At 41.7% G+C, this 26,692-nt stretch overlaps 1 protein-coding gene across 1 annotated transcript in view; it reads right to left on the bottom strand.

The window, feature by feature from the left end:
* The window catches only part of LOC124552257 (zinc finger protein 1), a 212,507-nt gene extending 187,558 nt beyond the window's left edge, over window positions 1-24,949 (bottom strand). Inside the window, exon 1 of the mRNA XM_047126538.1 lies at window positions 24,859-24,949. Within this exon, the coding sequence (XP_046982494.1) occupies window positions 24,859-24,949 (91 nt within the window). The remainder of the gene's footprint in view (window positions 1-24,858) is intronic.
* Between the last annotated feature and the right edge of the window lie 1,743 nt (window positions 24,950-26,692).

Here is a 26,692-nt window from a genome sequence, read left to right as displayed (position 1 = left end):
TCTAACGAGCCACTAGAGGCCACGGGTCCCTTGTCCCAAAATACCGCGCGGAACGACCTCTGAATTTTTTTTCGGTGGTGCTCGGTTTCGCTTGCGCGAGTTGACAGTCGCCGAAGGTGTGAGACGGTATCTAGGATGCGATACGAATTGGAGCGCCGCCGGCGCGGCAGCAAAAAAGCGCGCGTCGTGGCGGCGTTATGCGAGGCGCCGGCTGCCGCTGCGGGGGCGTTGCGTTCACACGCATTCCTGGCGCGTTACGCAGGGCCGGCCGCGTTCCCAGGAGGCGAGGTGCGAGAAAAACGCCGCCAGCCGCCGGCCGAGGTGCCTCGCTGGTGCTGTCGACAACAGTGGAGAAAAACACCCGCGCCGCCCGCTCCTGCCACGGTCGCCAAATGTTACCGAGCGCCCCCCAACCTGTACCGCCGGCGCTGCCGCCTAAACGTCGGTTCACCATCCAACTCGGCGTTACGTAACGTAACGCCGTCCTCATACCGGACGAATTAGCCGACGTTGACGTAGAGCAGTCACCTTGCAACGGGACATCCTCCTCTAGCATTACTTTTCCTCAACTGTAGTTGTCGATACCACTATTATTTTCCAATTTTGGAATGGTCAGTATTATCTCAGCTGCTTTTCTGAAAACTTTCATATAATTTTATACAAAACATGTTATATTTCAACGTAAATTTTGTTTTGAAAAGGAATTACTTTCAAAAATGGCTCTGAGCACTATGGGACTTAACATCTCAGGTCATCAGTCCCTTAGACTTAGAACTACTTAAACCTAACTAACCTAAGGACATCACACACATCCATGCCCGAGGCAGGATTCGAACCTGCGACCGTAGCGGTCGCGCGGTTCCAGACTGAAGCGCCTAGAATTGATGTTGTTGTTGTTATGGTCTTCAGTCCAGAGACTGGTTTGATGCAGCTCTTCATGCTACTCTATCCTGTGCAAGTTTCTTCATCTCCCAGTACGTACTGTAGCCTACATCCTTCTGAATCTGCTTAGTGTGTTCATCTCTTGGTCTCCCTCTACGATTTATACCCTCCACGCTGCCCTCCAATACTAAACTGGTGATCCCTTGATGCCTGAGAATATTCCCTACCAACCGATACCTTCTCCTAGTCAAGTCAAATTTATGTTATAGAACCAAATTATTTTTTGCGTTATTGATGAGTAATTATCTTAAGAATTTTAACTAAGAGGAATCTCAGAATTGTATTTTGATACGTTAAAATTATTTAAAATGAAGTTCACATGATTATCTGCATTTTAACCACGAAGCCGAACTCTTTTTTTCACAAACTTTTATTCGGCGGAATTTTTTTAAATTTTGTCAAGAAAAATAAAAATCCTTTTTCCCAAGCAGTTGAAGTTTATGAGACAGTGTGTCTGAGAGCTAATAATGGGCCCATTTTGGAGATAAAACTACGGAAGTAAATGGTGTTCCGTAGTACCCGAACTTTACATTTTTTTTACTGTGAAAAATAGTTCTACGCCTCTGGAACGCCATACTTTTGTGAATAACTCGTTCAGTACCCTGTGATTAACGATGCGGATGATGCATTTTCCTGATTTATGAATCAAAATAGTGCCATTCGTACTAATAACACAGCAGTATGTACTTCACAACGAAATAAACGAAATATGCTTACTGTTTCGGTTTCAAAGTAATCTACTGAAAGAGCATTAAATCGCTACGTATCAGTCTCTTGAGCCACAATAAGTTTAGCGAGGTGACTCTAAAGTTTCGTTCTTGGAACACAACACGGTCTCGAACTCACCGTATCAGTTAAACTACACCAATATCGAGAACTTTAGAATGTAGCACAGTAGTGGACGTATTTCGTAGTGTCAACACCAGCACTATTGCGTCATCACCACTCTGGTATTCTTTTAGTACAGTTGCACATTCCTCAGGTGCAACGTAAATGAAGATTCTTGTTTAACATTTAGCTGTACTTTTAACTAAAACTTGTTACTCAAATGAGTTTCGTCAGGTCATCAGTGGAGATTTCAGTTGCTCAACAACTGTTTATATTTTTTTCCTGTAAAGGAGGCAAGTGACATTCTGCCCAGCTACACGATGTGAACACGTAAGACATCGTTCATATGGAAAAAAATGAACAAATTGGTCTCTCATTGCATTTTAATTTTCAGTGTCTGTCTCAGACAACCATTGGCTACGCACCATTGGCAGCACCGAGTTTTCCTTAATTTTTTTCAGTCTACATAAAGTTTTTCAATTTGACGGCATTTCGGGCGTCGGCACGTATTTCCTTTCACGGGATTGAACCCTTTTCTAGGACTACTTATCGCATAAAAACGTCGACGTAGCCACAAAAATTAGGCCGGCCGGTGCGGCCGTGCGTTTCTAGGCGCTTCAGTCTGGAACCGCGTGACCACTACGGTCGCAGGTTCGAGTCCTGCCTCGGGCAGGGATGTGTGTGATGTCCTTAGGTTAGTTAGGTTTAAGTAGTACTAAGTTCTAAGGGACTGATGACCTCAGAAGTTAAGTCCCAGAGTGCTCAGAGCCATTTGAACCACAAAAATTAGAACTTGACCGGGTGTAGATAGTGACTCTAAGCCACCACATCGCGAACGGAGGCGGCACATTAGTTACCTACACGCTTTCAATGAAATCTCCCGTGCTTCTATTTATCTCCAGACGGATTCGGCTAAATAAGCATAGCTACGAAGTGGACCTATAGCTTTCAGCAAATGTAAGAGAGAGACATTTAACAGCTCCCTATGTCCTCTTGCCGGGCCCCACTGCATCTGCGGGCAGGGAGGTGATGTTGACATTGGCTTTAGCCTCCCAGAGGCCACGCAGAATTTGGGAGTGGTTGCGTCGACGCACACAATTCCACCTGCCCTGCCCTGCCCCCCTACCCTCCTCCCACCTCCCCCCTCGTGTCACGGTGGAAGCCTGAAGCCTATTAATCACGGAGAGCGGCTGTGCTTTTAGCAAATGCAGTTTGCGGGGGCAGTGGTGAATGGGCCTGCTAACCCCAGCGGCGGTTCGCGACACCCTCCACCACTCACTCGGAAACCGGCTCTAAGAGGTTCTCCGCGCCGACAAATGAAGCGTCGCCCGGCGATACCTTGGTTGCTGCCTCCTTATACCATGCGTCCCCAATCACGCTTCAAAACATTCCTTAGTTGCTAAACATTTCACTCGCTCAGCTTTTCTCCCGTCTCTTCCGCGTTCACCTATACTCAATTTCTCTTTGTGAAGCGGAGCTTGTGGATTCCAGTGAGCTAGGGAGTGTCGGTGTACTACTTTAACAGTCGTTGATCTGAATTTCTACATCTACATGGATACTCTGAAAATCACATTTAAGTGCCTGGCAGAGGGTTCATCGTACCATCTTCACAATAATTCTCTCTTATTCCAATCTCGTACAGCCCGCGGAAAAAAACTAACACCTAGATCTTTCCGTGCGATTTGCCGGCCGGAATGGCCGGGCGGTTCTAGGCGCTACAGTCTGGAACCGCGCGACCGCTACGGTCCCAGGTTCGAATCCTGCCTCGGGCATGGATGTATGTGATGTCCTTAGGTTAGTTAGGTTTAAGTAGTTCTCAGTCTAGGGGACTGATGACCTCAGACGTTAAGTCCCATAGTGCTCAGAGCCATTTGAACCATTTTTTCCGTGCGATTTCTGATTTCCCTTATTTTATCATCATGCTCGTTTCTCCCAGTGTAGGTCGGTGTCAACAAAATATTTTCGCGTTCGGAGGAGAAAGGACTGAAATTTCGTGAGAAGATTCTGCCGCAAAGAAAAACGCCCTTGTTTTAATAACGTCCACCCCAAAAACTGTATCATTTCAGTGACACTGCTTTCCTTATTCCGCCATAATGGAAAACGTACTGCCCTTCTTTGAACTTTTTCGATGTAATCCGTCAGTCCTATCTGGTAAGGATCCCACTTCGCGCAGCAGTACTCTAAAAGAGGACGGACAAGCGTAGTGTAGGCAGTCTCTTTAGTAAATCTATTACATTTTCTAAGTGGCCTACCAAAGTAACGCAGTCTTTGGTTCGCCCTACCAACAACATTGTCTATGTATTCCTTCAAATTTAAGTTGTTCGTTATTGTAATTTCTAGGTGTTTGGAGAAGAAATAAAAACTTTGAGGTTCGCCGATGACATTGTAATTCTGTCAGAGACAGCAAAGGACTCGGAAGAGCAGTTGATCGGAATGGACAATGTGTTGAAAGGAGGATATAAGATGAACATCAACAAAAGCAAAACGAGGATAATGGGATGTAGTCGAATTAAGTCGGGTGATGCTGAGGGAATTAGATTAGGAAATGAGACACTTAAAGTAGTAAATGAGTTTTGCTATTTGGGGAGCAAAATAGCTGATCATGGTCGAAGTAAAGAGGATATAAAATGTAGACTGGCAATGGCAAGGAAAGCGTTTCTGCAGAGGAGAAGTTTGTTAACATCGAGTATAGACTTAAGTGTCAGGAAGCCGTTTCTGAAAGTATTTGTATGGAGTGTAGGCATGTATGGAAGTGAAACGTGGACGATAAATAGTTTAGACAAGAAGCGAATAGATGCTTTGGAAATGCTGAAGATTAGATGGATAGATCACATAACAAATGAGGAGGTATTGAATAGAATTGGGGAGAAGAGAAATTTGTGGTACAACTTGACTAGAAGAAGGGATCGGTTGGTGGAGCATATTCTGAGGCATCAAGCGATCACAAATTTAGTATTGGATGGCAGAGTGGAGGGTAAAAACCGTAGAGGGAGACCAAGAGATGAATACACTAAGCAGATTCAGAAGGATGTAGGTTGCAGTAGGTACTGGGAGATGAAGAAGCTTGCACAGGATAGAGTAGCACGGAGAGCTGCATCAAACCAGTCTCAGGACTGAAGACCACAACAAAAACAACAACAACAACAACAACAGGTATTTAGTTGAATTTACGACCTTTAGATTTGACTGACTTATCGTGTAACCGAAGTTCAACGGATTTCTTTTAGCACTCACGTGGATGACCTCACACTTTTCGTTTTTTAGGGTCAATATCCAAATGTCGCACAACACAGATATCACTTCTAAATCGTTTTGCAATTTGTTTTGACCTTCTAATGACTTTAGTGGTTGATAAACGGCATCATCATCTGCAGTTAACCTAAGACGGCTGCTCAGATTATCTCCTATAGCGTTTATATAGATGAGAAACAACAAAGGACCTATAACACTACCTTGCGGAACGCCACAAATCACTTCTGTTTTACTCGATGACTTTCCGTCAGTTACCAAGAACTGTGACCTCTCCGACTTGAAATCACGTATCCAGTCACGTAACTGAGGCGATATTCCGTAAGCACGAAATTTCTTGTGTGGTAAAGCGTAAAAAAGCCTTCTAGAAATCTAGAAATACGGAATCAATTTGAAATACCTTGTCAATAGCACTCAACACTTAATGTGAGTAAAGAGCTATAGTTGCGTTTCGCAAGAACGTTGTTTTCTAAATCCGTGTTGACAGTGTGTGAATAGACCGTTCTCTTCCAGGTAATTCATGATGTTCGAACGCAATATATGTCCCAAAATCCTGCTACATATCAACGTTAATGATATGGTCCTGTAATTTAGTGGATTACTCCTACAGACTGTAAATACATTAAAATATAATTCTATATTCTGACTCTTAATGGCTTCATACCCAATATGTGCGGTGCGCGCTACGTAGGCCTACATCTGACTAAAGAACGTCTAGAGGCAATCGAAAATATTTTATGGGACGGTTGCAATCGAACAGTGATTTCTTGCTGTCCAGGAGCAGTCGCTTTAACCTTCGGCTACTTGAACACGACATCAGATTTGACAAAAGTTCTCATTTTCATTCATGTTTCCACCTATGATTTCCGAATACCAAGTTTAGTCACGGACGTCTTGCCACGGTATTGCAACGTACCACTAGGAAAACGGTGCCAGGCTTGCTGCCACACGGGATGTGTATCAGTCAATGAACTGAAAAGAAACGGATTGAGTTACTGGTGACAATCTCAGTGAAATATAATTTCATGAATTTTTGGAGGGTACCTGGAAAGCCTAACGGTTAACGAGAATATACGCGATAACTTGCAAAACCAGGTTCAATTTTCGATCTTGTACAAACTACAAAATACCACTTTATATTCACTACATCGAAGGTTCAGCATTTTTCGACGATTTGCATATCATACATCATCTTCGCATTCCAGCGCATTCAACACACTATCACATCTAAAAGTATTCACCGTGTTATATACGTTCGAGTTCGCGTGAGCAATAAATATACCTCGAGGATTCCGCTTGAAAAAAAAAAAAAAAAAAAAAAAAAAAAAAAAACTTTTTGTCAATTGGTGTTTCGGAGATGTTAGACCAATATCAGTAGGTTTATATTTAATTGACTGTAAAAGATAAGCACTACTAAATAAAAAATACAAGCGTTTCAACGTTTCATAGAAAGTACAGCACTCCAAAAATCCTTATTAATTGCATATGAAAGACTTTATCAAAACACTGCCTGTAATGTACAAGACAGACTGCAGAAGAAACCAAATGTGTTTCCACAGGAAAGTGTAATATAAGAGCTGTTTTCTGAATGCGATTACCAAATCCCGGTCAAAGTCTTTCAACATTAGCTGTTCCCGGCCATGTTTTGCTGGCGCTGTCGGTTAAATGAAACAGAAAGAAAAGCTAAAGCACACGTTTCTATTATCTTTGGGAATTGGACATATGTCCCAATCCCCTCCTTGCCCCTTTATCTGTCCATCTTCTCCTTTCCGCTTTCTATGTCCATTTCATCCCACCCTTCTGTGCGTCTCCTATTCCTTCCTCTCTCCCGAGCCTTGTTTATTGTTATTGTAAATTAAGGCACCGTAGTAGCATTCTAATCATAAACCGATAAGCGACGAATACAACTTTCATGTTCGCTAACAACGTTTAGAAAACATAAAGCCCATGTCCGTCTAAATGTTCAGTATAGTATTGTGTAAAAATATTAAGCAAATCGGGCAAAAATTTCTCGAGATAATTGGTAATAACGTTTCCCCTTTATATATTACATATTAATTTATATATTACGTATATTAAGGGAGTAGGTATATGAAAAAACGCGCGTATTCGAATACATCGTCGTATCTAAATTTCGAAGCAATTGGTGAAGAACTTTCGGAAATTTACGATTTTGTACAAACGGACATTTGTATTTTTATTCGTATAGATCCAACAATAGTTAACGTTTCACAGTAGAATCAAGAGAAATGATGATTATAAATCAGAATTATATACTGTACGATATTAATTTGTTTCGTTTGCCAGTCCTCGGCTTATAAGGGCAACATCAGCGCTCAAGTGAGTAGCTTAATATCTATAAATTAATAATGTAGAATATTCTCAGTTTTGCGCTTTTCAATTAGAACTGTGAAGTGCTCTTGTACAAAGAAGCGATGGAAAAATTGGTTAAATGCAAACGGTTGAATAAATTTAATTTTAATTTCAGTTGTTGATCTCTGGATAAATGGACGATGTCCAAATAGAAAATAAAAATTAATTACTTTGTTCTTTGGTTTGTGTCAGAAAATTGCGTATGGAGCACCTCATTTTGGAGCCGATCTAGAAGACGCATTTCAAATGCCGCTAGCGGTAGAGGCTACGAAACTACGACGCACATCTTCCGACACTTCAAGAAAGCACTCTAAACCCCTATCCGACGCACCTAGCAATTAAGCGGTATGCTTCAACCTTGGAGCATATCGCAGTGAGTGAAAGAGAGAGAGCTGACAATGTGAGTTTAGCGTGCGAGTTTGTGCCTGCAGCGGTGTGAGTCAACTGATTAGAAAGAATTGAGGCAGCATCTACATCGGTAACAGCTAGAGAATAGTTTCCGCCTGCCGCTAACAGTAAGTGCCGTACTTCACAGAACAGATAGTGTGTTATCTACACATACGACAGAAGCTCGTACGAGGAAGGCACCCAGCCAATTCACCCAATCACCTCTCCTGCATTTCATTTGACGCACAGTTAATTCCGACAACTTGCGACACAGCCTCACGTGTGATACCGCACGCGAGAAGAGATAGCGTTATGTTACTACTGTAGAGCTGTTTTCACAGCACACTCGTCCACAAAGCGAAAACAGAGTGAAAGTGTTATTGGACTTTCATCGCAACATCAAAAAGGACGCAGCAACAGATTCTACAGGCTGGCGCACGAAATGTGTTACCAATTGTTTCTTTCACAATTTACGACGCACATTAGATATCCCGCTGGGATCTCTACAGCAGTACCAACAGAGCTTGGAATAACAAATGAGTTAGGAAATGACGTGTAATTCACGATACTGCCGCTAGGAGACTAGTAAGCAGCAGTGGCTGACAATGGAAGACTGACGACACAGCAACGATCGGCAATTGTGTTACTTTTTCGTGAAACGAAAAGCCTTGTTGTGATTCAAAGGCGTTTTCGACAACAGTTTAACACACGATGGGTCCCTTGCAAGAAGACCATCCACAGGTTGTACGATAAATTTGTACAGGATGGAACAGTATTGGAAGCGAAGCGACCTCGGCCTAAGACTGTTTGTACGCTGAAGAATATTGAAGCGGTACGAGTTGCTGTACAGAGAAGTCCCGGGAAATCGTGTAGAAAGACAGCAGTGCAACTGGGAATATCCAGACGCTCCGTTCAACGCATTCTTGTAAGTGACCTCTATATGTACCCATACAAGATGGCCTGTGCACAGAAGCTCACTGAAGAACACAAGCAGCAGAGACTACAGTTTGCTCAGTGGGCGGAGGATAGGGAAGAAACTCTCGACAACGTATGGTTTTCAGACGAGGCGCATTTTCATTTCGACGGTGTGGTTAACAAACAAAATATACGCTTTTGGGCCACTGAAAACCCACAAGTGCTTCACGAACGACAACATTATGCTCCGAGGATTACAGCGTGGGCAGCAATTTCCAGTCACGGAATTATTGGACCCTTTTTCTTTGAAGAAACTGTGAACAGCGAACGTTATTTGAGCATGCTTCGCAATAGCTTCATTCCACAACTTCTTCCTACTGCCTTGCCCTTCAACACGCAGTGGTTCATGCAAGATGGAGCAAGGCCACATACTGCAAACACTGTGTTGGAGTTTTTACACGAGCATTTCGACATGCGGATCATTTCACTCAGGTTTCCGGGTCGCTTCAATGACGGACAAAATTGGCCCCCATTAGTCCAGACCTCAATCCATGTCACTTTTTTCTTTGGGGGTACCTAAAGGAAAAATTTTTCCCGAAACGTCCACGTGATTTAATGGAGCTCAGAAGACTTATTCTTCAAGCCTGCAGTGAAATTACGGAAGACATGTGCCGTAGGGTAATCACTAACTTCACTGTTCGTTTGAAGGAAGTTAGGAAACGAAATGGTGGACATATTGAGCATGTGCTGAGTTAGAACAAATCTCCATGGACGGCTCTTCATTGTAGTATATGTTTCTTTCAGATTGTATTGACAATAAAGTTTATATTCAAAAACAAAATGGTAACACATTTCGTGCGCCACCCTGTAACTCGAGAGTCAAGAGAAAATAAATCGTTACTAAGACTATGAGCAGGTTATATGAATTCAATAAAATGAGACATTTGTTAAAATTAATACCGTCAACAAACCATGCAAGAACAATTAAGAGTGGAAAAAAGGAAAGAAAGAGAATAAACAATTTATTAAAAACGTTCTGGTTGCCGTACAGGGAAACAGGCTGGTTCTGAGTATCAATGCGAAAGTGTTTGTTTCAAGTGCCATTAATACTGAGGCAGTACGTTTTATATGTGATAACGCAAGTACAGCAATGGTTGATCTACTGGAATTGTAGTCAACAAAAACCATTTCTCGTATCTTTTAAATCTTTTCCAAGGAAATAACAAATTAACTAAAAAATCTTTCAGCATTAATTTCTGTTTATTACTCCACTCTTGGTCTTCGATGTTCAAAATTTGCTGTGAAACACTCTGTGCCGTCGAGAAGAAATGGTTTTCCGTAACATTTTCCAGACTAATTGTTTTGTCTGTTCGCGTCAATATTTCTTTATTTTTTTTCAAACCCAAATTATCTCCTTCCATTACAAAGAAGTTTCACGGATACAAACAAAAGTTTGCACGCAAACTGCTTACCACGCACTCTATGCGTCAATTAAATGCAGGACACCTTGACGCATGGCATTTGGAACTCCTTCGGGAGAACGTGCGCCATTTTGTAACGAATGTTTTATTAGATGTCCCCATGACTTGGCACTTGGAACAAGTCTTGGAACGTGCAACAAAGTACCTAGAACGCAGCAGCACTGGAAACGCGATTTGTGAGAAAAAATGGCATTTGGAATGTTTGACGTTTCCACTCTCCAATCAGACTCTAAAATGTTTCAAAATGTCGTTTATTTATCTCACTGTAGGTCTTAGCTCCATTAAGAGATGCGTTACCAAACTATAATTTATTCGTCTTTGTAAAAGGAAAACTTAAATTTGAAGAGTTTTCTTATGCATCACCACGTATACTTCCGTACGTGTTTTATGTTAAATATTTGTGTCTTTCATTGTCATGGTGCAGTTTGACTACTGTACGTTTTAGACCTGTATCACATACAGTAATTCGTCGCTTATTTTTATACATGGCGTTTTGTATTCTGTAGCCCGACATACGTCCTGTCAGTATTATTATCTCACATAATTTTATTTACTCAAATAATCTTTCACTGAAACAAGAAAATAAAAACAAACTCGAGAATTTTGCCAGCGCATTTACTGTCTAGGAACGTATGCGAATTAAGTTTGTGTTCTAATGACTTGTCTCTGGTAGATATTAACTGCTATAAATATCATTTTGTCTCTGTTAAAACCATTTATTAATAATGCTAAACGGTACACATAATTAATCCTGCCTTCTGAATTGCGTTGCTTCAAAGTCTAGCCATGGCTGGTTTCAACAACATAATTTGACACGCGTCTAAGGATATATGATTAATCCTCTTCAAGTGCCTAAAAAGGGAAAGCTCGAAAAATCGGAAAAAATGGAAGAAGATTTCTAAGAAAAATACTAGCACCCATAAACGGCAGGGAATCAGAATACAGATTAAGAACAGATACAAAACTACGTGTGAAAGCTGAAAACGTATCAGATGTAATGAGAAAATTCTATGCGCACTCATGCAGGACGAATAATGACAAAACAACCAAACAAACCTTTGAGGCTGGAAAAGAGAGAGAAGGGTTTTTTGAAGAACCAATAGTAGAAAAGGCAGGCTTTCAGGACAGCAAAAATTTAAGAACTGAAAGAAAGTGGGCACAAGAAGAGAAGGAACAGCTTTCTCGAAAGTGAAAGAGGAGCGGGCCCTGAGGAAACTGCGCCTGAAAGCAAAGAAGCAGAAACAATGTTGATTTATCGTACCCTCCAAAATGTTTATTCGAAATAAAGAGAAGAAGACATCGCGTCAGTGGTGGATTTTTGTTTAGTACGTGGAAAATACGTCAAGTTGTTACCAACGCAACGACTGCTACTTGTGTTTCAGACTTCTTATTCTCTCTTCGAGGCCCACTTCTTGATACGACATCTGAAGTTCCTGTTATAGCTCCTTGTGCTACGGACTAAAGAAACTAGTCTTCATTTGTTGCAAAACTATCATTGTTTGACCCAAATATAGCTGACTCGTTTTAGTAAATGGAATTTCCTTTCCTGACTTTCGACGACCTAAAAATTAACCGAATAGGCCAGTTACTTGCCGCCTTTTTGATAAAACGGGAAATAATTCGAGACAATAGGTTGGTTATGAATATTGTTATCGTTTCCTTCACATTTCGTGGAATCGGGCGAGCTAAAGGTAGCGACAAAATGTCAGATAGGAATGTTGAGTATAGGCATATGAAGATTTGGAAAGCTGGCGTTAATTATACAAATTTTTCATTTCTGCTAGAGGGCAAGAGGGGAAAAAAATAAATTTCATTGCATTTCCAACGGTCCAACGCTGATGTACTTGAGTTTTGGAGCCGTATTATCGTTTCTATAGCTCAGCTACGAGTATATTAAGCGCTAAAAACATTCTGTTCGCTGAGTGTCATTAACCTACGTGTCCCTATACTGGTTCGCGTTATTCTCTTTCTAGATCTGAGGGAAATTTCTAAGGCGAAGATGTAGTGGTTATTTAAACGTATCTACTAGTAATCTGTCGCATCACCGATTGAATGATTGTTCTTGAACTTCTCGGCCGTCGGATGTACTGTTACGCATTTAGATGCTTCACGAATGCTGCGACCGAAAGCGTGTTTTTGTCAAAGTAGGCCCTTCAGGACAAAGTATACTGTCTTACTACTTTGCCACATCAATGAAGACAACTGCTAAGGAGTAATAGTTGCCACTGCACTCTGAGACTATTAGATTAATTACAGTTATCAGTTTCTCTAGCAATGAAATTAAACGAGGAGGATGGTGCGTCGTTCCAGTAAAGATTACTCTGTAGTCTTTCTTAACATCTGTTTTCAGAAAAAATATTTCTCCATCTCTTTCCGCAGTCACTATGATAACACTATTTACTAACTATAGAGCTGGAAAAATTTAAGGTTACCGTCTAATATCGCTTACCTCAATGCTGTCCATTGACTTGCATCTATTCTATAAATCTCGTATAAAACTTGTTTTATTCTGCATCATTAGCGAAACATTTTTTTGAAACAAGTCTCTGACGCAAATGGTTTAGCCGTTATTAACTTAATTGCTTGTTCAGAAATGACGATTGATCACCTAATTTTTAACGGGGAAAAATGATCTAGTAGAAAAGTGGCTCGTCGTATAACTGAGTTTTGTCAGACAGACAGAATATCATAAGGTGTTTACTACTGTGCATTATAAAAAGTTACAAAATTTGTTTGGTCCTATTGTTTTAAGTATTTTGGTTCATAAAGTGGCACCTCCAGACACTCCAACTAGAAGCAGACGACTCGTGAATAACAGAAGGCAGAACACAACACTTTCGGAAATGTAAAACATCCGAGCCTCTGTTGCCAACTTAAAGTCAAGGAGGGATATTCGAAGGATTTAAAAAAAAAAAAAAAAAAGATGAAACAGGCCGTTTTAAGAACGAAAAAAACTGAAGGCTGGGGTAAAATAAATTTTGTAATTTGTAATGCAACTTATGATGTATTTTTGTACCAAAGCACACAGTCCTATGATGAGTCACTTTTGACCTAGACTATTTTTCCCCTTAACGATTAGGTTCTTAATAGTAATTTTTGAAAACTCCCAAAAAGTTAATAACTCATAAACCGTTTCAACAAAATGCTTCGCTAGCAAAGTAGAGCAAAATAAATTTGATACGAAAGTAAATCAGAAGTTGGTTTAGCAGTAGCACTGACGTAAGTTAAATTATGTGGTGATTTTAAATTTTTTCCGCACTCTAAACTTACCGATATAGGCTATCGCCTTAACTTCCTACGGAGGTTCTGGCCGTTGTGGCCGAGCGGTTCTAGGCGCTTCAGTCTGCAACCGCGCTGCTGCTACCGTCGCAGGTTCGAATCCTGCCTCGGGCATGGATGTGTGTACTGTCGTAGGCTAGTTAGGTATATGTAGTTCTAAGTTCTAGGGGACTGATGACCTCAGATGTTAAGTCCCATAGTGCTCAGAGCCATTTGAACCATCCTACTGACGTACGGCTCTTTCTGTAGCTATTTCCATTGCTTGCAACCTCATCTGTGTAGGAGTACAAAATCAACAGTAATAAATTATTATTATTATCATTATTATTATTAATTATTTCTTCCCCTCTTATGATATATATATCTCTCTGTTACAATGGATATGTACCACCAGTTAAAATTACTCTTCTTTTAAGGAAACCTTGAAATTACAATATTTCTGGCATACTTAAAATTCATATTATTCATTGCGCAAACTAACGCTAAATTTGTTCCTGGATTCTCCTGTCAAGTAGGCCTGCAAACACTTTTACTTTGTAAACTCTTTGGAATAATGTGTGTACCGCAGGATGTAAGGAGTGGCGGGCATGCCTCAGATGGAAGTAGACGTTTTCTAAGTTTGTCACCAAATATGTACTTTTTTTTTAATGTGAAAAATGTAAAAAACTGTGTGATGTTGAAAGATATGACAAATTATTAATTTTAATAACCAACAGCCTCAGGTGCAAAGTTTACCTACATTTACCTAGGTTTCAGTCGGGATAACCCAACCTTCTTCAGAATAAAAGTAGCTACCGTTTGTCCATAGTGCCATAGAGTTCCAGTACAGCACTCATGGTTACCGCATCGAGGCAGTTTCAAATACGTTTTTACAGTCTGACGATAATTTATGGATTTGTAGTTTTAGTTTGACGATGTCCACTATGAACAAACGGTAGTTACTTTTATTCTGGAAAAGGTTGGGTAATCCCGACTGAAACCTAGGTAAATCTAGGTGAACATTGCAACTGAGGCTGTTGGTTACTAAAATTAAAATTAATATTTATACAGTTGCTGACAGGGCCGCGAAACGTTGAAAATATTTAAGATATGACAAAGTATAAAATTCAAGAATAATAAAGACAAATCTTCATCAGTTATTTAGTCATCAAGAAACCACGAAATCGAAATTTCAGCTGCAAGAATGTACCCCTTGACAAGACTTTGAGCCATGGACAACAACAAAGAGATAATGAAGATAAGTAAGAAGTTATTATTTTGTATATCTTACACCTCTCGAAGCTTTCGAAAATGGTGAAGATACTATGGCAATGAATTTAATAGTGATGTGTGGGAGCGTAAGATTCCGAAAGGACGTCTCCTTTTCTGTATTGCGGCTGACATTTTTAAAATTTCTCATGTAGTTCCTTGTTTCGCCTCAACTGACAAGTGAACTCAGCCGCTCTCATTGGTGCTTTACGATGTACAGAAATCGTAATTTAGCTACCTAATACACAGAAATGAAAAAAATGACCGCACAGGTGTTAACGTGTTTGACATCTTTTAGCTGAACTATTTTATTTATTTATTTCCTAGTGTTAAGTTTTGGCTTGCTGTCTGGGGACTATAGCAGGTCACGTTAGATATCTCATTACAATTTTTAACTCGTCGTACATCGATTGTAGATGGGGTGCGGTGTAAGATTTGGGGGGAATGAGGGTTGAATAGATTGTCAAGGAAGAATGAGAAGCGGTTATGCAGCGGGCTTGGTACGAAATGTCTCCGTCCTCGTACAAGAGCCGCTAGCTGGCGAAACACGCGCTGGATCCAGCAGAACGGCTGGAGACGGGAAGAAAGGACGGATACCTGTGGACGCACCTGGACCAACCGCACAGGAAGGAAGTTTCGAAATCCAGATCCGCAGAGGCGCGCAACACCTGCCTGTAATCCACCACAGTTTCCAGGCGGGAGAGGCTCTCACCAGGCGGAAACTCGGCGGTTGGTAGAGGATAGCCAGCGAAAGGTAAAGGTCCCGAGTTCGAATCTGTCAGAAAGTTTCGTCAGGTAATGTCGCGCATACAGCAGGCTGTGTTGAGCTAAGTCGCCAAGTGCCTGGCTGCGAATCAGTCGGCTCTAGCATTTTTTTTTTCTGTCACAGCTTACTTCGGCTACGGTCTATCCCTCGTGATACTAACACAGTAGGCTAGGTTAGTGTTGTTTAACGTCCCGTCGACAACGAGGTCATTAGGGACGGAGCGCAAGCTCGGGTTAGGGAAGGATGGGGAAGGAAATCGGCCGTGCCCTTTCATAGGAACCATCCCGGCATTTGCCTGAAACGATTTAGGGAAATCACGGAAAACCTAAATCAGGATGGCTGGAGACGGGATTGAACCGTCGTCCTCCCGAATGCGAGTCCAGTGTGCTAACCACTGCGCCACCTCGCTCGGTATACTAACACAGTACGCTGAAGAACCAGTATAAGTAGCCAAAGAGGAAACTGGGAGGGGGATCAGTCTCTAGAAGAAGAACTGAAAACTTTGACCATCAATTTGTAAAAATGTCAGAGAAGGCAAAGGAGTTGAAAGATGAGTCGAACGGAATGGGTAGCGTCTTGAAGAGAGTTTATAAGACTAACATACACAAACGAGAAACAGTAATGAGTTGGTGTCAACTTACACGAGCCACTGATGAAGTCATCAGATTAGGAAATGAGACGCTAAAAGTGATACATGAGTTTTGCTATTTGAGCAGAAATATGGACTGACAATGGCAAGAAGTGGGATTTGAGAGACGAGAAATCTCTTAATCTCGAGTAGAAATGTAAGTGTTAGAAATTATTATCTGAAGGTATTTGTGTGGATTGGTTCAAATGGCTCTGAGCACTATGGGACTTAACTTCTGAGGTCATCAGTCCCCTAGAACTTAGAACTACTTAAATCGAACTAACCTAAGGACATCACACACATCCATGCCCGAGGCAGGATTCGAACCTGCGACCGTAGCGGTCGCGAGGCTCCAGACTGTAGCGCCTAGAACCGCTCGGCCATCCCGGCCGGCATTTGTGTGTACTGTAGTGTCGTACAGAAGATAAATGTTGACGATAAACAGTGCGGACATGAAGAGAGTAGAAGCTTTTGAAATGTGATGGTAGAGAAGAATGCTGAAGATCAGATGGGTAGAGCCGATAAGTTAAGATGAGATCTGAAGCAAACTGGGGAGAAAAGATATTTATTGTAATATTTGACAAAAGAAGGGATCGGTTGATAGAATTCTTCTTGAGGTATGAAGGAATGGTGAATTGGGAAATGGAGGGGAGTGGGACAGCAATGCTTGATTTCAGCAAACAGGTTGAAACTGAGGTAGGTTGAGGTACTTATGCAGAGAAGAAGATGCTTACACACAGTAGAGTAGCGTGGAAAGTTGCATCAAAGCAGTCTTCGGACGGAAGGCAACAACAACAACAACGACAACGACAACACGTCTGTAATAAGTGAAAAAGCGCACTGTGGTTTGCCGTCGAACTGTAATCTGGTCAGAAGAAGGTGTAAGTATACATCCCTACTAGGGCCATGCCAAATGAGTGGGTGCGATGTTCGGTTGAACCGCCGGATTGAGAACAGGTGTGCGTTACTTGCAGATGCCATGGGCCTTCTAGCAACAGACGAAAAAATAATTGCAGGATACAGTGGATGCCATCGAAGCCAAAGGAAAGATTTATGGGATGAAAATCAATAACATTAATGGCACTGGGAGGAAATGAAAGGGCAAAGACCGGGGTGAATGAAGAAATTTTAGAGAATTCTGCTTATACAGGAAGCAGAATAGAAACAGACTGGAAAAACAGCACAGAAATTAAAGCCAGGACAGCAATCGCGAAAGAGGTATTTTCTTAAAAAAATGAGAATTTTCTGCGGCGGTATGGTCGAATATATGAGGAAAAGGCTAGTAAAACGGTTTGTATGGAGAGTCCTCATGTGTGGTGCTGAAATGTGGGCACTGAGGAAGCCTGGGGGAGTTTTAAGAAATGGACGTGGCAGGAGGAGGAATGAAAAAGTAGGATGGATAGAGCGAAAAAAGAGATGGTGCTGCTGATAGAGAGAGAAAGGTGGTTACTGAATGTAAGAAATAGAGGGAATAGAGACTGAATCTGACACATAATGAGAAAAAAAGAGGGGGCGGCTTGGGAAACTGTCTTAGAGCGGTACTTGGAAGTGGAGGCGAGGGAGGAAGATGTTTCAGCTCCTGGGTGACGGGACAGACGGCAGCACATATAGCAACAGCAACACACGAAATGGAGATGAAAAGGAGTTGCTAACATAGCGGAAAACTGACGGCTATAACTACCTTACATAACGACCATCTTACTTAAAAACTATTATTTTCTCCTCTGCTAGCAATAACGAATAACTGCTGTGATTTTCGTACAATGAGAACTTGCATAGAAGTGGAACAGAGGGGAATGGGGGGGGGGGGTAGGTGAGGTGTAGGTGAGGGGGAGGTGGGGGCAGATGGAGTATCATAAAAATGAGCAGACATAGAGCAAAGCCTGCACACACATACAGGACTCGCTATGATATCTGACCTGATATCGTTTACGAACTAAGTCAATATTTACGTTAGTTGTTCAGGAGCTCTGCTTGCTGAATCTCTTGTTATATGTGCAGACAAACTGATATGACGGGTGCAATTAAGATTCATCCAGCCCCCTTCCCCTTTCCCCCGTCTCTCTCTCTCTCTCTCTCTCTCTCTCTCTCTCTCTCTCTCTCTCTCTCTCTCTCTCACACACACACACACACACACACACACACACACAGAGAGAGAGAGAGAGAGAGAGAGAGAGAGAGAGAGAGAGAGAGAGAGAGAGAGAGAGAGAGAGAGACAGAAGGGGGTGGAGGGGGGAGGTAGAGACGTACAAGTTTCCAGGTTTCTGGTGAAATTCATTGGACTATCACACAGATGCATGTTGCCCTAGTGCCACATAGTTTTTAACCCGCTTCTTCGTAGGTATGGTCACCGTTAGATGCTTAATTCGCTGTTTCTACTCGATTGTGTAGTCATCACCAAATGTTTTCTCGTCGAAATAGCTAGTCAGTCTGCTGCCTCTAGAGAATGAGGCAGTGTGTTAGAAACAAGGCTGATGTCTCCGTTTGCAGAGACGGGTTGCGAAGTGGAAGAATGCCATTGCAAAATGTCTATGGCCTTGTTTCGGGGAATTACCGCGCCTGCGGAGACATAGAAATTGGCATCAGGACAGTTTAGGGAAGAAGTAGAATTTCTGTATCAGGACGATGCAGAGAAGAAGTAGGAATTCTGTATCAGGACCGTGCAGGGAAGATCTAGTAATTCTATTTGAGTACGATTTAGGTAAGACGTAGGAATTCTGTATGAGGACGATTTGGGGAACGTACTAATTCTATAACAGGACGATTTGGGGAAGACTTAGGAATTCTGTATGAGGACGAGTTAGGGAAGTCGTAGGAGTCTGTATTAGGATTACCTGGGGAAGACGTTGATACCTGATTTGCAATTCGTCGGCCATGCTCCCTAAGGACCATGAGAAAGGAGAACATTCAGGGAAGTGGACCAAAGGGAAGCCATTGTCTCGATACAATTGTCTCCACAGTACAAGTGGTGATCATTAAACTGACATTTCCCATCTGAGCTTGCATACGCTGTTAATGAACATTAGCAGCAAAGTCGCTCCTTTAGAAGGAGCTACTGATTCATTACTTGTACACTGTGGCTGCCGTTTGTCCAGAAGTTCTGGCTCATTGTTTGCATGGCCACGATGAAAACTGTCTAAGTATTTTATTCGTCCGTATGATACAAAATCAGAGGCGTATTTACTAGTCATTCTGTTGGCAGAAGTTGGCAGCCCTGGAGTATAGGTAATCAGGCAGCTCGCAGGAAAAGTGGTTAAGCAAGATGTGTCAAACTCTTTCAACATTGAGACGTTCCAATTTCTGTTCGCTGACTGTTTAAAGATATGTGCACAAAATATAGAACTATAAAATATAGCCGCGGAGATTAAGACTGTTATTTGTGGATCCTGTACTGCGATTGTGTGAATCGCAGTTAATTTGACACAGGTTTTCATTACTGTGCACAAAAAAGATTTTTAGTAAGTAGGTTGAGGAGTGACCATAAGAATTCAATGGTCGTTGAAGGGGCATAACTAGAAGTGCTGTTATCTTCTTTTCGAAACATTGCTATCGCTCGTTTATGCTGTGTAAATATCTTGGGGCAACAGAGAGTGACATTACACGTAATGCGCTTCATGAAGACTTGAGAGCAGCTTCTAACAAATGCGAGGATCTGGTTTACTGAGACAGTCAAACCTCACCATATGGCAGCTGTTTCTTAAACATCTTATAATTACTGTATTTTATGTGGCTACAGTGTTGCATCTGTCTAGTACGAAGACTGTCTAATTCTATTCCAATAACTGACGTTTCCATGTGGAGCAAGTTAGTAACATTTAATTGTGCCGCATAAGATATGAACACAAAGCATTTCCTTGTCCTGTGTTGTTAAGTAGAATAGCATGACACTTTATGACAACTCTCACCCACCGTCAACAACAGTGCTCTCCTCTGGCATAATTTATCCAGTCCAGGCAAGATAAAGGCACCTGATGATTAAACTGTGATGCCGAAACACGGCCAGCTAATTCAGTTCGCGCATGCAGTCGCTGATACAAGGCAGCGTGTTTCATTCATCTTAACTCACTGAATACTGTTAGTGGCCCGAAATAAATTGGACATTCTGGCTGCGAAGAAAATAAAACTTTGCTGCTTTAACGCACGTTTCTGAAGTTAATGGTCAGGATTTGAAATATACAGATGAATTCACAGTTCAAAATCTCAGTGCGAAAATCAAGTGAGCTATGCAGATGTGCTGAAAGTTAGGTTGTTCACTGTTAGAGGTGAAATTGTGTAAGTTCAAATGGTTCAAATGGCTCTGAGCACTATGGGACTTCTAACGTCATCAGTCCCCTAGAACTTAGAACTACTTAAACCTAACTAACCTACGGGCATGACACACATCCATGCCCGAGGCGGGATTCGAACCTGCGACCGTAGCGGTCGCGTGGTTCCAGACTGTAGCGCCTAGAACCGGCCACTCCGGTCGGCAAATTGTGTAAGTTTATTTGCATAATATAATGAGCGTAAATCTACTTTATACAGACGAAATTATATTTTCATAATCTGACGTAGATGACTTGAAGCTATGAAGGTGTGTGTGCACATAAAATAGTTAACAGCATGATTACAAGTTAATTAGCTTCCTGGAAGGAGCAAATAGGACATGGATTAATTAGCTAAACGAAAGTAGCCTTATTATATAGTACAGGTAATCAAAATCGTCCATTGTGAGCTAATTATTACGGGCGTACCTCATGGAATAGTGTTCCTTCCGTATTTTTTATTTACACATTAATTAGCTGCTGTACTTAACTAATAAAATGGGAACAGTTCTTCTTTCTTCCCAATACAACATATTTATTTAGTTACACTATGCACATTGGCAGTTCCTTAACGTAGCTAATATACGATGCTTAAGGGGAAAAAAATTCCGGCCAGTGGTCTGAAAGCTCCGTAGAAACTTAATTACGTATGCAGAAGGTTCATCAAAATATGTGACACGAAAGGCCACATCTTTTGACTCTGTTGATTTAGAGTCTTAAATTTTTTTAAACCGCCAAGGGACCGTTGAATTTAATATTTGACACAAATTTCAGCTTGATGCTTCTACCCGTTCCTGACAAATAGGGGTGTATAATAGACGGACGGGCAGGCAGATAGAAAGACATACAACAAAGTGACCTTTGTAAGGATTTCGTTTTTACTGATTAAGGTACGCAATCCTAAAAAGGACGCAAATTGGTTCCTGCAGTATTTAAGTAACAATTAGAAAGAATCCTATACAAGAGAAACTGTTTACAATTTACCATAGGTCGAATACAATTAGAAGCGATAACTGAAGAAAGCTTCACAAGCCAAGATCGCTGAAATAGCATTTTACTGGATGACCAGCTTCGACAGAGCTATGCTGTCATATCGGATCTGCAAGAGGATGAACAGAAGTTGACAAGAAAATGTTTATTATCGTTGCACTACAACCTGATAAACTGCCTTGCTACATAACTCATAAAATTATAACACACATTATGCTTTGAAATTATTGCAAGTCGCTTCACATTGCATATTCACTCCCCTCTACCATGAAGATCGCTACTGTAACAAGACAGTTGATCAAGTCGTATTATCATGATGGTTAAATATTTGCCTATCAACTTTCTGTTAATCTCCTTGCAGATCTGACGATTACGGCACAGCTCTGTCGAAACCGGTCATCCAATAAAATTCATTTTTGGCGATCTTGGCTGATGACTTTTTCTTCAATTGCCATACATCGCAGATCCGTCCCACACGAACGATGTGAAGAAAATATAACGATTATAAGCGAGATAGAATAAGACGCGAAACGAAATATGTCATGTCAGTAACATTTTCAGTGTATTTATCTCTACAGTACCTTATAGCAAACTAGAACTCTTTTTAACTTGCGTACGTCGCACGGCCGCAGTGCGAGTGAAGCAAACAACTGTGGAGGTTGCAAAAACAGAATTTCCCTCTAAGTAGGACAGGTCTGCTAGAGAGCATACGCGGACTGGAACCATGATATGGCAGGTACATTGTGGTAGAGAAGATGGCAAACGTAAGTTACAAGTTACTGGAAGACGGCAAGTAGAAAGCGCAAGATTTTTTTTAAATATCAACTCTTGAGAAATCGCGGATAGCAAGTTACGTAAGAAGTGTCAAGAGGGTACAACGTGAACGAAGAGAAAAAGTGATCGTGTTGCATGAGGTATGGATGTAGTGTGGGAAAGGTGGGGGAAGGGGGGGGGGAGGAGGCGTGGCTTCATAAATGTCATCCAAAAGAACACTTGCTTCAGCACGATACAAACTGGCAATATTTGCTCTGAGACTTATCGAACGCCACAACACGGTACAATTCTGTATTAAATAGACAGTTTTTAAACCACTTAATTCTCTACAATCGTTTCACTACCCCCCCCCCCCCCCCCTCTTGGCTTCCTCAGGCGGACACTCCCTCCCGCCGCCCTTCCCATCACACACACACACACACACACACACACACACACACACACACACACACAAATATTCTACGCTGCTGCATCGGCAACTCGAAGACGGGTAATGTAGATGAGACGCAAATACATAAACGTGTGACAGAAAATGTTTATAAGAAATCACTTCTCAGCTTTTTTTATTTATTTATTTATTTTTAAAGCAGAGCAGGGAAATTATTTAGAAAGGTGTGCAGCAACATGAAAGATATTATGTGAGCGAAATAGTCTGTCAGCCTACGCATCATTGCTTTGGAATATTGAAATCTTCTAGAGGTGTGTATTAATTCTTGCAGCACCGAGATGCCGAACAAAAATAACCAAATATTCAGAAGTCTCAAATTAATCACTATTGTACATTAAAGTAATTTCTAAAAGCTGATCACCGTATCGCACAAACATTTGCCTTAAAAAAACTGCTATATTAATCATTCACGCACGTATATTATGCGATACTAGCAGACTACATCGGACACTAGCGGAATCGATTTCGCCACGATCAGCTACTATCACTGATTTACTAACTGCATGAAATGTCTGCACCATGGCAGTAGTGCCTAAAATAGCTATAATAAGTAAATAGAATCCAAAAATTATTGAAAACAACGTACGCCTATGGAATTAGTAAGATGGTTGACAGTTGAAGCGTCAGTACGGTGTCTCAATTTCAGGACAGGCGAAAAAATTGACAAATTTGTAGAAATTGGTCAGTTTGATGTGGATTTAAAATCCTACTATAAACAATTTACGAACAGCAATGCTGCTGCTTTGCTTATAAGATACACCTGAGAAAGTTTAACCTTAACAATCTTTCGTTACGGTATCTTCACACAGAAACACACTTTCTTTTTTACTCGCGTAGCTGGACAAACGTTTGAAGACGAGAAACCCGAAGCACTTTTTAATGGTCTCGGCAACGTAGACACGAAACACCTGGTTTGATTCTCGACACCTGCTGAACACCTGTTACCAATCAGCATCTGCGTCATCGAGCTTCTGCCATTCCGACGTGCATTAGCGGTGCAAAACCTCATAGATATAGCAGTAAGTACATGTAAGGAAGCGGAGCTGGAAAAGTTCAGGCAGAAACAAAACGCATCCAATTTGCGCGTCTTACGTCAACTGAAATGTAGGTTATCTGAAGCAAAAAATGAACACTGAGAAAGAACACTGCGCTCGGAAAACTAACCTACATCATCATCATCATCATCATCATCATCATCATCATCAACAACAACAACAACAACAACAACAACATCGTTAATATTAATATCTCCATTTGCACATTTGCCACCAATTACCTGCAACCACGGCACGGCTACGTTATAGCTACGGTTACAATAAAATTATATAAGAAGTTACTACACACACGCAGGGAAAGCACATTGCTTGTCAACTAAGCTTTTAGTCCTGATATATAAACATCGCAACAGAATCCATGTTTTCGTTTTTGACGTCACATATCGGCTCCTTCCAGTCATGACCCTCATTTATCTTGTGGGCGGCACATTTCGGAAAATAAGTTGTCGAATTCATTTTTTAAATGAAATTTGACGCGGTGCAGTAACTCGCCGTAGCTACTAGGAAGCGTGGAAGTACCTTTAGTACTAAAGGTATTTTGAGCGCCCTATTACGTATCTACTAATCACTGCTGACACACAATTCCCTTTCACACACCAGCTGAACTATGCAACATCTGAAACGTAAGAAGAATAAAGCTCAGTACAACATATTGTAGGAGAAAAACCACACCTGACAATGGGAAATAATTCGCGGTCGTGCTAAGGATGAAGTGAACAAAAATCGTGATTCGGAGCAAAAACGAAGTGTTTTGTTGCTAAAAATGAGAGATTCGTCTGTGCTAGGTCAAGCTTTCGAGAGTTTCATAGAGACTGAAAAAATTAAATAGAAAACGATTGCTCATAATTAAAATGCGACACATCAATAAACGTGACTCACGTATTGCACTGATGAAATTTTAGTATCAGGACATTAAATATCGTAAGCTACATTTGCACTTCTCGAGTTTAAGAAAGATGTGTGGTGGGGGTACGTAAGACTAATTATGTTATTTTTCCTCCCCCACATCTACAGCTCCGTTCGCGGGAGGACTGATTGCCGACGCTCTTGTTTACGAGTCGGAAACGTAGCTCCGTGCTCGCGATTACGCGAACAGTCTAGTAATTAGCACACCGTCGCGGGATGGCCGGGCACTGACGCCAGATGCATAGCGTGCTGTGACATGCAGGGACGCGAGCGGCTACAACTCACGCTGGCAGTTGGTCCAGACGTTAGCGAGACTCCACAGGCGGTAGGCGTAACTGTCGTAGCAGCCGAACATGTTCCCCTGCGTCACCACCATGGCCGGGCGTCGGGGGCAGGCATGCGGCCGCGCCGGGGGCTGGCGTCGCCGTCGCCGTACGCCGCTACGTTGTCCAGCTGCTGCTACACTCCCACCCTCACAGAGCGCCGGCCTCTCGCCGACTGTGGCGACGCGCAGCTGCCGACGCGACAACTCGCGGCGCCACCCCCACCACCGCGACGTCACCGCCCCCACCACCGGCCCGCCCGCGGGCGCGTGCCGGCAAGCGGCGCCGCGCGGCGGCGGCGGCGAGAAGCTCGCGCGACGCCCGCGGACGCAGCCGAAGCGCGGCGGACACGCCCGAGGTCGGCCGCACCTGGCCGAAGCGCCGCGGGAGCGCACGAACTCTGACGAAATCTGCTCCCCCCACCACCGCCACCCCGTCCGAACCGGCGGCGGAAATTATCTTTACGCATTCGCACAAAGGCAGCCGGCGCGAGCACACGCTCCGCTGCGGATCTGCGCTCTGCAGCAGTCTAAACCAGCTGCCTACTATTCTGTGCGAGCACAAAACTGGCACACAACAGAGAACGATTGTCATTCCTATTCAAATGCATTCCTAGGCAGATGCATTTGCACACGTAACTATGGCGCCACACCTTGGTATGTCATGACCGAAACTGGTACGTATTTATCACGAAAAGATTAACCGCTAAATTAGAAGGAGCGATCTGTTTTACTTCCCAAAACCGTTCTAAAGCCTAGCCCGCATACATTTATCTTTATTTACAAACAACCGGTTTCGACATACTTGACTGTTATCTTCAGGTCTTCAAAACTTTATGCTGTATTAAATATGTTCACTTTGAGTTGAACCTCAGGGCAAGTTGACATGTAGATAAAATGTAGCACATAACAGAAGGATTTGTCATAAAACATTTAAGGGGGGTAGGACGTCAAACGGGGCGACTTGGAGCAGGAGAGGCACCACACGGCACTTCAATTTCCACTGTCTATACTTTTACAAATAAATTCATAAAACTTTGTCAACACGACCAGGAAGGATTCAGGATTTAAAATCATAGCAATGTAAGTTTAAAAGTGTAACAAAATAATTTTTTTTTTTTTTACGTGTGAAATTTCGTCATTTTTTTCACTAACTATTGGCTGCATTTGTTGCTAAAGGTACACTTTTCTTCACAAGTGAGAGAGATTCTTCGATGAATTTTGCCCAGCATACAAACCATACTTACAGGTGTATGAAATTCTATAATTTATTTAATTAATGAAAAAATGAATGAGCTGTTACATTTTAAACTTCATGTTTAATAAAAACTCAAACTTTATGGTTAATTATCTCAATTTTGAGCACAGTTTATAATAGATTTGGAAAATTCTAGAGTTTCATACACATGTAAGTATGGTTTGTATGCTGTGCAAAATTCATGGAAGAATCTCCCTTACTTATCAAGAAAAGTGTACCAACAGCAACGAATGCAGCCAATAGTAAGTGAAAAAATGATAACATTTCACATGTAAAAAAATATTTTTTATTATATTTTTGAACTTCCACTGCTATGAGCGTGAATCCTGAACCCTTCCTGGTCATGCTGACAAAGTTTTATGAATTTATTTATTAAAGTATAGACAGTGGAAATTAAGTTTTATTTCAAAGGTGTCATTAATTTGGAGCTAGTACTCTGTAATTAATTGTATCAGTTGGACTATATAACTATATATATATATATATATATATATATATATATATATATATATATATATATTTTTGCTTTAAAGTGTAAC

Source organism: Schistocerca americana, chromosome 10 (assembly GCF_021461395.2).
Source record: "Schistocerca americana isolate TAMUIC-IGC-003095 chromosome 10, iqSchAmer2.1, whole genome shotgun sequence".
NCBI classification, from domain to species: domain Eukaryota; kingdom Metazoa; phylum Arthropoda; class Insecta; order Orthoptera; family Acrididae; genus Schistocerca; species Schistocerca americana.
Note: the sequence above shows the minus strand (reverse complement) of the source record. Positions and strands in the feature narration are given on the sequence as shown.